Below are 13,745 nucleotides of genomic sequence, written 5' to 3'. Positions count from 1 at the left end.
TACCTTTGCAACCGCATTTCTGTATACGAACCCACACGGTCTCTTCATTCATCTGGTGAGGCCCTGCTCACAATCCCACCTGCTTCACAGGCGCAACGAGGGAACGAGGGACAGGGCCTTCTCGGTGGTGGCCCCACGACTCTGGAACTCCCTCCCCAAAGACATCAGGCAAGCCCCAACATTGGCAGTCTTTAGAAGGAGCTTGAAAACCTGGATGTTCCAGTGTGCCTTCCCAGAATAAGGAATCTTAAGCAATATGTCCTCAATGCACTTTATGAGAGATTTAGAACTGTCTGCACGTCCACCTTTCCTAAAACATTCTTCCTATCCCATTTAAACTGGAGAACAAGCCCTATGAGGAGCGGCTTAAAGAGCTGGGCATGTTTAGCCTGCAGAAGAGAAGGCTGAGAGGAGACATGATAGGCATGTATAAATATGTGAGAGGAAGTCATAGGGAGGAGGGAGCAAGCTTGTTTTCCGCTGCCCTGGAGACTTGGACGTGGAGCAGTGGCTTCAAGCTACAGGAAAGGAGATTCCACCTGAACATTAGGAAGAACTTCCTGACTGTGAGAGCTGTTCAGCACTGGAACTCTCTAACCCAAAGTGTGGTGGAGTCTCCTTCTATGGAGGCTTTTAAACAGAGGCTGGATGGCCATCTGTTGGGGGTGCCTTGAATGCAATTGTCCTGCTACTTGGCAGAATGGGGTTGGACTGAATGGCCCACGAGGTCTTTTCCAACTCTATGATTCTATGACATGACTGTCAACATGAAGATGTTCTACCCAGCTATGTACAGATTGAGTATCCCTTATCCAACATGTTTGGAAGCAGAAGTGTTTTGGAATTTGATTTATTTTTTCCAGATTTTGGAATTCATGTACCTCAGTAGTTCCCAATCTGTGGTGCGTGGACCACCAGTGGTCCGCAAGAACTAAAATATGGTCCACAAACTCACTGTTAGTTATTTCACCATTGCAACGAGAGTGACTAATCTTGCAAAACCCTCTTATAGTGACGAGGCTTATTTAAGATTATTTTCTGTGGGCGAGCAGGTGGCAACTACGGGATGGCATATGTTCTGTATCAGAAACTAGAGCTGATGTGGTCTATCCAATGCAATTTTCTGAATCACCATCCCAAATAACCAAACTGAATCTAAAGTTGACCAAAAACTGTTTCGTAACGCTTTTGGTATTAATAAGTAATGGGATTTTTTGTCCAGCAACATCTGGAGGGTCACAGATTCTTCTTCATGGTGTCCGGGATCCACACAAATAGGTTATCTGCACCCATGCAGAAGCTTTTGGCAGTAGTACCACCGACCCCCAGCACTCCCTATTGCCGTGTTCTAATAAGTGTGTTTCCTCCCTCACAGGTTGGCATCATTCTCCACTATTCCTCCTTATCCACACTTTTATGGATGGCAGTGATGGCACGAGTGATCTATAAGGAGGCCACGTGGAAGGCGCCACAGCTACAGGAAGGGGAGACACCCCCGCCAGCCCCACGCCCAATGCTGCGGTACGGAGGAAGAAAGACAGCTTTTGGGGAGGGGAGGGACTATAGATCATAGGGGAAGGCATAATGGCCGTTTTGCTGGCCCACTTGAGATGCCCCAGATCCAGTGCAGGGCCCAACTCTTCTGTTCTCCACAGTTAGAGTGCTTCTTTTGATAGATACCAATTTTAGTCTTTGTCCCAGTGCTATGTCCCAGTGCTTACCTAAATCCCTTATCTGGGAGGCAAGTTCTGCAATGGTGGCTTTCTTTATATTTTCAGATTCTACCTGATTGCTGGTGGGATTCCTCTAATTATCTGCGGGATTACAGCTGCAGTCAATATCCACAATTATGGAGATCATGAGTTCTAGTAAGTAATCGCAATCTCTATTTTTTATACTGTAGTACCACATATTAAAGATAAAGGTTTCCCCTTTGACATTAAGTCTGGTTGTGTCTGACTCTGGGGAGTAATGCTCATCTCCAGTCCTAAGCTGAAGAGTCGGCGTTGTCCGTAGACACCTCCTAGGTCATGTGGCCAGCATGACTGCATGGAGCATCATTACCTTCCTACAGAAGCGGTACCTATTGATCTGCTCACATTTGCATGTTTTTGAACTGTGAAGTTGGCAGAAGCTGGGCCTATCAGCAGGAGCTCACCCAGCTCTCTGAATTTGAACTGCCAGCCTTTCAGTCAGCAAGTTTGACAGCTCAGTCATTTACCTTCATGACCGCATTTCCATTTATGAACCCACACAATCTCTTCAATCTTCTGGAGAGGCTCTTCTCTCGCTCCTGCCTGCATCATAAGTGCGATTTGTGGGGACAAGAGAGAGAGCCTTCTCTGTGGTGGCCCCTCGACTCTGGAACTCACTTCCCAAAGATGTTAGGCAAGCCCCCAAGCTGGCAATCTTCAGGAGGAATCTGAAAACCTGGTTATTCCAATGTTCCTTCAGTGATTGAACGTAAAGTACTCCCTGACCAAAAATTGCACTAAATGACCTCAGTAGCACTTTATTTATGGTCCGTGCATATCAGCCGAAAGGCGACTCAGGGCGGTGTACAAGTCGGCACAATTAGATGCCATATATAAAAGACATACATCCATAAAAAGCAAAAAATGCATTTAAAACCTTAAAACAATAAATAACTATATCTTCTTGTTAAAATCCTCATCTTGTTAAAATCCTCATCCGTTCCATCGTCTTAGCTGTTCCTAGTTCATTTTCCGATTTGAGTTTTTCTGGTCATGCTGTGGTTCCAAACGCTTGCTCAAAGAGCCAGGTTTTCACTCTTTTTCAAAAGGTCAGGAGGAAGGGGGCTGATCTAATATCCCTAGGTAGGGAGTTGCACAGCCAAGGGGCCACCACAGAGAAGGCCCTGTCTCTCGGCCCCGCCAAACATTTCTTTATTTATTTCTCGCACTTCTACCCTGCCCTTCTCAACCCCTGACGGGGGACTCAGGGCGGCTTACAAAAGGCCCACTTCGATGCCAACACAACAATAAGATAAAAATAAAACATATATAAACCGTGATTAAAACAATTAAAACAATCCATTATACATCATAATCAATAAAAACCAGTCTAGTGCTCAACGTTTGCCAGCTCAGAGTCCGTAAATTCATTCCATATTGTCAAATCCATCAATTCTGGTCGTCCTTTGTCCTTTGTCTATCTGCCAGATTACCCAAAAGCCTGGTCCCATATCCATGTTTTTAATTTCCTTCTAAAAGAGAGGAGGGATGTCGATGACCTAATTTCCCCGGGGAGTGAATTCCACAGGTGAGAGGCCACCACCGAGAAGGCCCTGCTCCTCGTCCCCACGAATCTCACTTGTGATAGAGGTGGGGCCGAGAGCAGTGCCTCCTCAGAAGATCTTAAACTCCGAGATGGGACGTAGAAGAGATGCGTTCGGACAGATACGCTGGGCCGGAACCGTATAGGGTTTTGTAGGTCAAAACCAGCACTTTGAATTGTGCTCGGAACTGGATCGGCAGCCAGTGGAGCTGACATAACATGCTTGTGAACATGCTTGTGAAGCGGGCGGGATCGAGAGCAGGGCCTCCTCAGACGATCTTAAGCTCCTGGAACTGTATCTTTAACATATTGTCGAAGGCTTTCATGGCTGGAATCACTAGGTTCTTGTGGGTTTTTTCGGGCTATAGAGCCATGTTCTAAAGGCATTTCTCCTGACGTTTCGCCTGCATCTATGGCAAGCATCCTCAGAGGTAGAGGTCTGTTGGAATTAGGACAATGGGTTTATAAATATCTGTGGAATGGCTGGGGTGGGGCAAGGAGCTCTTCCCTGCTGCAGTTAGGTGTGAATGTTCAGCTGATCACCTTCATTAGCATTTGAAGGCCTGCCTGCGCCTGGGAAAATCTGTTGCTGGGAGGTGTTAATTTATAAACCCATTGTCCTAATTCCAACAGACCTCTACCTCTGAGGATGCTTGCCATAGATGCAGGCGAAACGTCAGGAGAAATGCCTCTAGAACATGGCTCTATAGCCCGAAAAAACCCACAAGAACCTTGTATCTTTAACAATTCCATAACAAATTGAGGTGATGCAAATCTTAGTTTGAGGTCAGTAAGGTTGTTATTATAGTCTTCTTTTTGCTGCAAGCCATAGGTTAGCATGACTATTGCTAACTTTTCTGAATCTGTCTTTTTCTTTTCTCTTTCCTCCGCAACATCACCCAACGCAGTTGCTGGCTGGCTTGTCGTCCAAGCATTGGGGCCTTCTACGTGCCTGCAGCTTTCATTGTGCTTGTCACCTGGATCTATTTCCTGTGCGCCGGAATCTGTTTGAAGTGCCAATCCAAGAAACCCAAAGAGATGCCCAAGCCCCTGGAAACTCGGCAGCACCTCGGTGGCAGCAGCAATCTTTTAACTGACTCAGGTTCCATCTCTGTCACGCTGAATTCTGGGCCACACACTGTCGAAGTAGATGGTGTCTACTCCCTAGGAGTACAATTCTGGGCCCTCGTGATCACCCATTTTCTGTACATCACTCTTTGGATGTTTGGGGCCATGGCGGTTTCCCAGCGCTGGTTCCTCCTCAAAGTCATCTTCAGTTGCCTCTATGGAGTGATAGCTGGTGCTTTGGGGATCTTCATCTTTGTTTACCACTGTGCCCGTCGTCAGGATGTGCAGAGTTCATGGTTTGCCTGCTGCCCATCTTATAGGAATGCTTTACCCATGCAAGCTTATGTGCACCCTGGGGTGGGTGTGGAGGATGGTTCCCAGATCTTCATTGGTTGCAGCCCCGAGGTGGCCCCATCTGTCAAGTCTTCATCCTCCCCCAGCAGCACTAACTCAGCCCCAGGACCGTGCAAGCTCAACAACTTGCAAGTGGCCCTTAGCCAGGCAGATGTGAACCCTTTGCCACCTGTCTGCTGCGAAGAAGCCGAGCCTTCCAATAGCAAGAGCACCCCACCGGCAAGGTATGCCAACAACTTGCATGGGCGCAATCGGCACCACAAAAGTCGGACTAAGCAGTACCGAGAAGGGAAACACCAACGTCTGAAGGTGCTACGGGGGCCTTCCGCAGAACACCCCACCAGTGAAAGTGGGAGTCTCCACAACAGCCATTCGGAGAGTTACCAAAGTAGTCGGAACAGCCCGTTGAACAATTGGTACCCAGGGATGGTACCAAACCTGGAATCAGCCCTGACGCAGTCCGACCTGAGCGATGGCAGCGGTGGGCATCAGTCGTCAGATTTTGGCCGTGCCAAGCAGAGAAGCACCAGCAGAGACAACCTCAAGCACCAAGCTATGGAAAAAGAGACTAAGAGGCGATCGTTCCCGCTCAATACCACCAATCAGAATGGCGGCCTGAAAGGCAGCAAATATGACATTAACCTCACAAGTGCTGACAGTGCAGCTGGCATGAAAACAGGCCTCTGGAAGAGCGAGACGACAGTATAGGGGAAGCCCAAAGGGCCGGGTGACTACCATTTAAACTGCCCCAGCCCTTACTTCCCAGACAGGAAGATGTAAGACATAGTATTGCCAGAGCAAGCTGCCAAAGTGGCTGTTATGCACTATGTACGCTCAGGCAGTTTTAGCGGGAGTGGTCGCACTCCTTGCCAGAGTGCCTGCAATACGGAGGAAAGTCCACAGATATTTGAGTGGCAGAGGTGGTTGGGCATGTCTGTGTATCACATCACAAGCATCGCAGTGCATGCCCCATCTCTGTTGCTTAATTCACCAGCTAATGCTGGTCCGAGGGGAACATTTCCGTTTCCCTGGAATGAGAAGCAGATGAGTATCCCGCAAGGCACTAAGGTTTGTAAGGTGGAAGACAATCGTTTAGGCTTTTTAAAAAGCATTCTGGAGCGTTGCAATCTTATATCCCTTTTGCATGTCACATAGATCCTCAGTCGCTTTTGTATAATATACCAAAGGCAGTATTATTTATAAGCTGAAAGCTCTAGTATCATGTGTCCATGTGTATAGGCCAAATGTGCTATTTGATGAAAGTGCCTGCAGACTTTTTGCCAAAACAATCCCATGTTCTGTAAAGGGGGTGTCTACTCCGGCTGAGCTCAGGGCCACATCACGTGTCTAAGTTTTGGCTCATTTTGGGTGCCTTGAATGAACCTGCTTGGCGAGGTGTTTTGACACAGCTCTGCAATGCATGAGGAATTTAAGGTGATGTGCACACATATTATTTCCATTCCATGATCCACAGGTTGAGAATCCATTCTCCTTGACACCCCTTTTTTCCTAAATAGAAGGGTTTTACTTTTAATTTTGTACCAGTTAAGCATTGAAGAAAAGTGAAAACTACACCTGTATCTTGCAGGATTTTGCATCTAAGCTTGCAAAATCTGTATTGTCGAAGGCTTTCATGGCCGGAATCACTGGGTTGTTGTAGGTTTTTCCGGGCTATATGGCCATGTTCTAGAGGCATTTTCTCCTGACATTTCGCCTGCATCTATGGCAAGCATCCTCAGAGGTAGTGAGGTCTGTTGGAAGTAGGAAAATGGGTTTATATATCTGTGGAATGACCAGGGTGGGAGCCCCCGGTGGCACAGTGGGTTAAACCCCTGTGCTGGCAGGACTGAAGATCGACAGGTCGCAAGTTCAAATCCGGGGAGAGGCGGATGAGCTCCCTCTATCAGCTCCAGCTCCTCATCGGGGACATGAGAGAAGCCTCCCACAAGGATGATAAAACATCAAATCATCCAGGTGTCCCCTGGGCAACGTCCTTGCAGACGGCCAATTCTCTCACACCAGAAGCGAATTGCAGTTTCTCAGGTCACTCCTGACACGAAAAAAAAAAAAACCAGGGTGGGACAAAGGACTTTTGTCTGCTGCAGCTAGGTGTGAATGTTTCAACTGACCACCTTGATTAGCATTTAATGGCTTGGAAGTGCCTGGGGGGAATCTTTTGTTGAGAGTGCCTTTCCAGACTACTTCAACCAGAGAAGTCAGCCATAGCAGAGCACCTGATGAACCAACCTGGACACAGCATATTATTTGAGAACACAGAAATGCTGGACCACTCTCACAACCACCGTGTCAGACTACACAGAGAAGCTATTGAAATCCACAAGCATGTGGACAATTTCAACAGAAAGGAAGAAACCATGAAAATGAACAAAATCTGGCTACCAGTATTAACTCAAAAATTACAACAGCAAAACAACAGAGAGTAAACAATCAGGCATATCAAATCACCTCTCAACAAAAGATTCCCCCAGACACTTCCAAGCCATTAAATGCTAATCAAGGTGGTCAGTTGAAATATTCACACCTAGCTGCGGCAGACAAAAGTCCTTTGTCCCACCCTGGTCATTCCACAGATATATAAACCCATTTTCCTATTTCCAACAGATCTCACTATTTCTGAGGATGCTTGCCATAGATGCAGGCAAAACGTCAGGAGAAAATGCCTCTAGAACATGGCCATATAGCCCGGAAAAACCTACAACAACCCTTGCAAAATCTGTTATTAATGTTTGCACCATGATCAAAAAGTCAGCAATTTTGGCTGGCCAAGCTGTCCCCATATATTTTTGAGAAAGGCCGGATAAGAAGAGCATGGGTATTGCTGCCCAAAAAATGCACATAGTACCATGTGCCCCTCTCTCCTGCTAGTCTTTTCCAAAAGAAAGGAATGCTGTGTGCCATTGCCCAGAAGTATTATTGTATATCCAAGAAACAGCAGACAATGCTTTCTATTACCCATCTTTCTTGCTCAGGAACATGAAATCGAGTTGGGGAATATGAGTTGCCAATGAATTCTACTTGGAGCGAGGAAAACATGCAGCTTCCAAACAATCCCCAGGTTTCCTCCTACGTTTGGACTTGGAGGATTGGCAGAAAGCATAGCAGAAATGGGCCAGATCCTGTTGGTAACATACTCAGAAATTTCTTAACACTGAACTTCCTTGCAAAATCAGTTTAAAGGCTGAAGGAGAGCATGGGCCACACAAGCAGCAGTTCTCCAGTTGGGAGGAAAGAGTTGGAATTCTTACTAGTGGGACTTTCCTCTGAAAACGGATGTATTGTGGCACTTCCACACAGTGCCAAAACCCATGCTGAAGTGGGTTTAAGCAACCCACTTCAGCATTGGTTCCTGTTCCCATTCCCCCATCAAAACCCCAGGCTTTCCTGGGGAAGTGGCTACGTGTCATCCTTATTGAAATTGGGATGGTATGAAGCCACCCTTAAGCCCCCCAATTTCCCCCTAAAAGTTAATTAAAAAGTACCTTGATGCAATAAAGGTCTTCACATCCTCCTGGTATGAGGGAATTACACTTTGGGAGATGGAACGAGGAGGAAAATCCTCCCCCTTCCCCCTTTCCGGTCTTCTCACACATCATTTCCTCGTGCCAGGAGGATGCGAGGAAAACCTTAATGGCACATTGGGTTAAACCCTTGTGCTGGCAGAACTGAAGACCAACAGGTCGCAGGTTTGAATCTAGGGAGAGCACAGATGAGCTCCCTCTATCAGCTCCAGCTCTCCATGCGGGGACATAAGAGAAGCCTCCCACAAGGGTGGTTAAACATCAAAACATCCAGGTATCCCCTGGGCATCAACCTTGCAGACGGCCAATTCTCTCACACCAGAAGCGACTTGCAGTTTTTCAAGTCGCTCCCGACACGACAAAAACAACAACTTTTAACAAACTTTCAGGAAGGCCCGGATCTAATGCGGTATCTAATTAATTCAGAACAAGCCAAGAAAACCCTGGTTTGTTCCGAATTAATTTATTTTTACTGGAGGCGTCACATGGGTGCCGCTGGTAAAACCCAAGACAGATCCCAACAACAACAACAATTTTTATTGATTAGCCAGTTGGCCTTATCAAAAACAGACAGTGCAAGCACAACATACAACATACATCTGGTCCTATTAAAATAGAATACAAATATATAGGAATTTATCAACTTAAAACCAATGTAGCTTAGCCATAGATATATGCATCAACTATCCTCGTCTCCCCTACACAGCACCCCTATCTGATCTATGTACTCTGATCTCCTTTTAATTTTGTTGTTGTTGTTGTACATGTAGTAATATTTTTTTTGGTCATGTCAGGAACAACTTGAGAAACTGCAAGTTGCTTCTGGTGTGAGAGAATTGACTGTCTGCAAGGACATCGCCATGGGGATGGCCGGATGTTTTTGATGTTTTATCATCCTTGTGGGAGGCTTCTCTCATGTCACCGCATGAGGAGCTGGAGCTGATAGAGGGAGCTCATCCACGCTCTCCCTGGATTCGAACCTGCAACCGGTCTTCAGTCCTGCTGGCACAGGGGTTTAACCCACTGCGCCACCGGTGGCTCCCCAAGACAGATCCCAGTTTTTTTGGGCCTGTCTGAATGTGTCCTTAGATTGCCATATAAATGAAATTAATGGTTAATTGGACTGCAGATTAGTTTAGGTAACAGATTAATAACCTAAGTTACATACAAGCACTTACCAGAACTGCTTAAAAGCATCATTCTCCTTTCTGTCGTGAAGAGTTCTCTTGGCCATGTTGCCTGTTAATGCCAAGTATGCTTTTTTCAGAAATGTTGTTCTTCTGCATGTTCAATACGAAATCACACAAATGATACAGACACCAAGGTTTGTTTGTGTGCATTCATAAGTCAGTATATCCCACCATGCCAGCACATTATTTCAGAAGGGATGAAGCCATCAAAGACTATCTTCCACAATAACACATATAGTCTAAAAGGGCAGCAAGAGCGTGGAGTCTAGGTTAGCCGTATGTGTTGCTTTACACAGAGTCCTCTGTAAAGGGCCAGTTTGGTTTATAAAGAACCCAATACAGGGTCCCTGAATTTGCCAATGAATAGTACGCCTGAGTAGCAGAACTACAAGTCACCTGGTTACAAATGTACTGCATTTTGATTTAAATTCTTACAATACTTTTGAAATTTTAATACAAACCTGTTCCTTTTTGGGTAACATATTTCCTCTTTTTGGCAATGTTTTTAGTAGCCACTAAAGGAATTACACCCCCCCCCCCCCCAAAGTGGCTCAGCAAGTTAAACCGCTGAGCTGATGAACTTGCTGACTGAAAGATCAGTGCTTCAAATCTGGGGAGTGGGGTGAGCTCCCGCTGTTAGTCCCACCTTCTGCCAACCTAGCAGTTCAAAAACATGCAAATGTGAGTAGATCAATAGATACTACTCTGGCAGGAAGGTAATGGCACTCCTTGCAGTCATGCTGGCCACATAACCTAGGAGGTGTCTATGGACAATGCTGGCTCTTCAGCTTAGAAATGGAGATGAGCACCACCTCCCAGAGTCAGACACGACTAGACTTAAAGACAAGGGGAAACCTTTACCTTAATAGATAGGTACCACTTCTGCGGGTAGGTAACGGCGCTCCATGCAGTCATGCTGGCCACAGGACCTTGGAGGTGTGTATGGACAATGCTGGCTCTTCAGCCTAGAAATGGAGATGAGCACCACCTCCCAAAATCGGACATAGCTAGACTTAATGTCAGGGGAAACCTTTACCTAAAGGTATTACCTTTTCTTTATTACAAATAAAAAATCACTTGGTTTTTTAGTTTTATAAAAAAAAATTAACAGGCGTGATTGGGCACTTGAGCTCCATATAGCACAATCAATAACCAATAGGTAAAGGTAAAGGTTGTTCCCTGACATTAAGTCCAGTCATGTCTGACTCTGGGGTGTGGTGGTCATCTCCATTTCTAAGCCGAAGAGCCGGCGTTGTCCGTAGACACCTCCAAGGTCATGTGGCCGGCATGACTGCATGGAGCGCCGTTACCTTCCCGCTAACTCACATTTTGCATGTTTTCGAACTGCTAGGTTGGCAGAAGCTAGGGCTGACAGCGGAAGCTCATGCCGCTCCCCGAAATCGAACTTGTGACCTTTCGATCAACAAGCTCAGCAGCTCAGTGCTTTAACCCACTGCACAACTCAGTATAATGACTTAAAAGCTATCGGTTTCCACAAATTTTGAGCAGGTGAATAAATAAATAGGATGCAGGTTAGTAGCACCTTTAGTCGCAATAAGCAAACCTACCTTTTTCTCTATGATCACCTTGGAGCCCCCGGTGGCGCAGTGGGTTAAACCCCTGTGCCGGCAGGACTGAAGACCGACAGGTCGCAGGTTCGAATCCTGGGAGAGATGGATGAGCTCCCTCTATCAGCTCCAGCTCCTCATGCGGGGACATGAGAGAAGCCTCCCACAAGGATGATAAAACATCAAAAAATCATCCAGGCGTCCCCTGGGCAATGTCCTTGCAGACGGCCAATTCTCTCACAACAGGAGCTGTTGCTCCTGACACGACAAAAAAAACAACAACAACTTGGCACCAATACTCAATATGCCCAAATGTGAACACTGATAGAGTTTGAGGGAAACAGACCTTGACATTTGAGAGTTGTAGTTGTTGGGATTTATAGTTCACCTATATAATCAAAGATCATTCTGAATCCCACCAACAATAGAATTGGGCCAAACTTCCTACACAGAACCCCCATGTTGTTGTTGTTTCTGCAAGTTGTAGTTATTGGGATGTATAGTTCACCTACAATCAAAGAGCATTCTGAACTCCTCCAATGATGGAATTGAACCAAATATGGCACACAGAACTCCCACAATGAACAGAAAAGGTATATCAAAATCATCCGGGCGTCCCCTGGGCAACGTCCTTGCAGACAGCCAATTCTCTCACACCAGAAGCGACTTGCAGTTTCTCAAGTCGCTCCTGACACGACAAAAAAACCTTGGAAACACAACTGACATGGAAAGGGGGACAGACTGTTCCAACTCTCTTGCAAAGAAATGAGAAGAGAATTGTGGAGAAACGTGTGGGCAGGGACTACAAATGGGAAACAAACGTATTCTTGGTCCACATGCCTACACAAAACTCTTGTGCCTTATTCTTACCACTGCATGATAAGCAGAAAAACACATTTCCCTAACTGAAAGCAAAAAAAGTAAAAATGGCCTTCTGTATGTATGAGCACATACGAGCCACTTCCTTGCCTATATAAAAACCTACCTCCAAGGAACTACAGGATTGTTTTAGCCCAACTTGTATGGGGCTTCAAGCCAAGAGAAAGGAGCCATGGGCTCAGGCCTGCCTTTGGAAATTGTAGCCGATGAGGTTATATAGCACTTAATCCCTGAATCTTCCAAAAACTGTTGACAGGTGCTTCTTTCGGTCTTGCCTGAGAGTTACTCCTTCCCTCCCATCTCTGGAAAGAAAAGCCTTCTCGGTTTTATATGTATATTTAATAAAGCCTCAATCATTTATAGGTCAGTACTACAACTCACATATCGGCGGTGCTGAACTTGTTTATATATGCTTGCTACACCGAAACAGTATTATTGGAAAAGCTTTGTATTTGTTCATCTGTTTACATTATAAGCAAAAATGACATATCAGACAGAAAGCTCTTTGAGAGATAACTGTGCCAAAGAAAGCATTTAAAATAGTTGTTTTGTGTGTTTGGTTGGGTTTCTTGTTTTGTTTTGCATTTTATATAAATGAACTGTTTCTAGCAGATGTTTCTTCTTTAATATATTAAAGATTTGCAACATCCAATATGTGAGCTATACTTTTCTGGAATTTCTGATGCTTCTAGCAACGCATGCATTTTCCAAAAATCCAAGTAACATATATACCAGAGTATAAGCCGACCCGAATACAAGCTGAGGCACCTAATATTACTACAAAAAACTGGGAAAGCTTATTGACTCGAGTATGAACTGAAGGTCTTGTTCAACATCTTTATTAATGACTCAGATGAAGGGTTAGAAGGCATGATCATCAAGTTTGCAGACGACATCAAATTGGGAGGGATAGCCAATACTCCAGAGGACAGGAGCAGGATTCAAAACGATCTTGACAGATTAGAGAGATGATTGGCCAAAACTAACACAATGGAGTTCAACGGGGACAAATGCAAGATACTCCACTTTGGGAGGAAAAACGAAATGCAAAGATACAGAATGGGAGACAATGCCTGGATCGAGAGCAGTACGTGTGAAAAAGATCTTGGAGTCCATGTGGACAACAAGTTAAACATGAGCCAACAATGTGATGTGGTGGCAAAAAAAGCCAATGGGATTTTGGCCTGCATCAATAGGAGCCTAGTGTCTAGATCTAGGGAAGTCATGCTCCCCATGCTCTATTCCGCTTTGGTTAGACCACACCTGGAATATTGTGTCCAATTCTGGGCACCACAATTCAAGAGAGATATTGACAAGCTGGAATATGTCCAGAGGAGGGCGACTCAAATGATCAAGGGTCTGGAGAACAAGGCCTATGAGGAGTGGCTTAAGGAGCTGGGCATGTTTAGCCTGAAGAAGAGAAGGCTGAGAGGAGATATGATAGCCATGTATAAATATGTGAGAGGAAGCCACAGGGAGGAGGGAGCAAGCTTGTTTTCTGCTTCCTTGGAGACTAGGACGCGAAACAATGGCTTCAAACTACAAGAGAGGAGATTCCATCTGAAAATGAGGAAGAACTTCCTGACTGTGAGAGCCATTCAGCAGTGGAACTCTCTGCCCTGGAGTGTGGTAGAGGCTCCTTCTTTGGAAGCTTTTAAATGAATGCAATGACTCTGAGAGAGGCCTCAGTGTGAGGTAAGCCTCAGAGTTAGTAGACCTTTAGTGTGCGTAAGGCCTCGTGTGAGAAGGCTTCAGTGAGAGAAGCCCCAGGTTGAAGGCCTCATGTGTAAAGCTCCAGTGTGAAGACTGTTGTGTGTAAAACGCTACTGTATGATGCTCCTGTGTAAGTT

The 13,745-nt window shown here is 45.6% G+C and overlaps 1 protein-coding gene across 1 annotated transcript in view; it reads left to right on the top strand.

The window, feature by feature from the left end:
• The window catches only part of ADGRA2 (adhesion G protein-coupled receptor A2), a 172,501-nt gene extending 159,954 nt beyond the window's left edge, over window positions 1–12,547 (top strand). Inside the window, exons 17-19 of the mRNA XM_060787760.2 lie at window positions 1,376–1,521; window positions 1,779–1,868; window positions 4,206–12,547. Coding sequence (XP_060643743.2) covers window positions 1,376–1,521; window positions 1,779–1,868; window positions 4,206–5,427 — 1,458 coding nt within the window. The 3' untranslated portion in view covers window positions 5,428–12,547. The remainder of the gene's footprint in view (window positions 1–1,375; window positions 1,522–1,778; window positions 1,869–4,205) is intronic.
• Window positions 12,548–13,745: the final 1,198 nt, after the last annotated feature.

The sequence above is a fragment of the Anolis sagrei genome, chromosome 7 (genome assembly GCF_037176765.1).
Source record: "Anolis sagrei isolate rAnoSag1 chromosome 7, rAnoSag1.mat, whole genome shotgun sequence".
NCBI lineage: Eukaryota > Metazoa > Chordata > Lepidosauria > Squamata > Dactyloidae > Anolis > Anolis sagrei.
The sequence above is the reverse complement of the archived record's forward strand: the minus strand, read 5'-3'. Positions and strand labels throughout refer to the sequence as shown.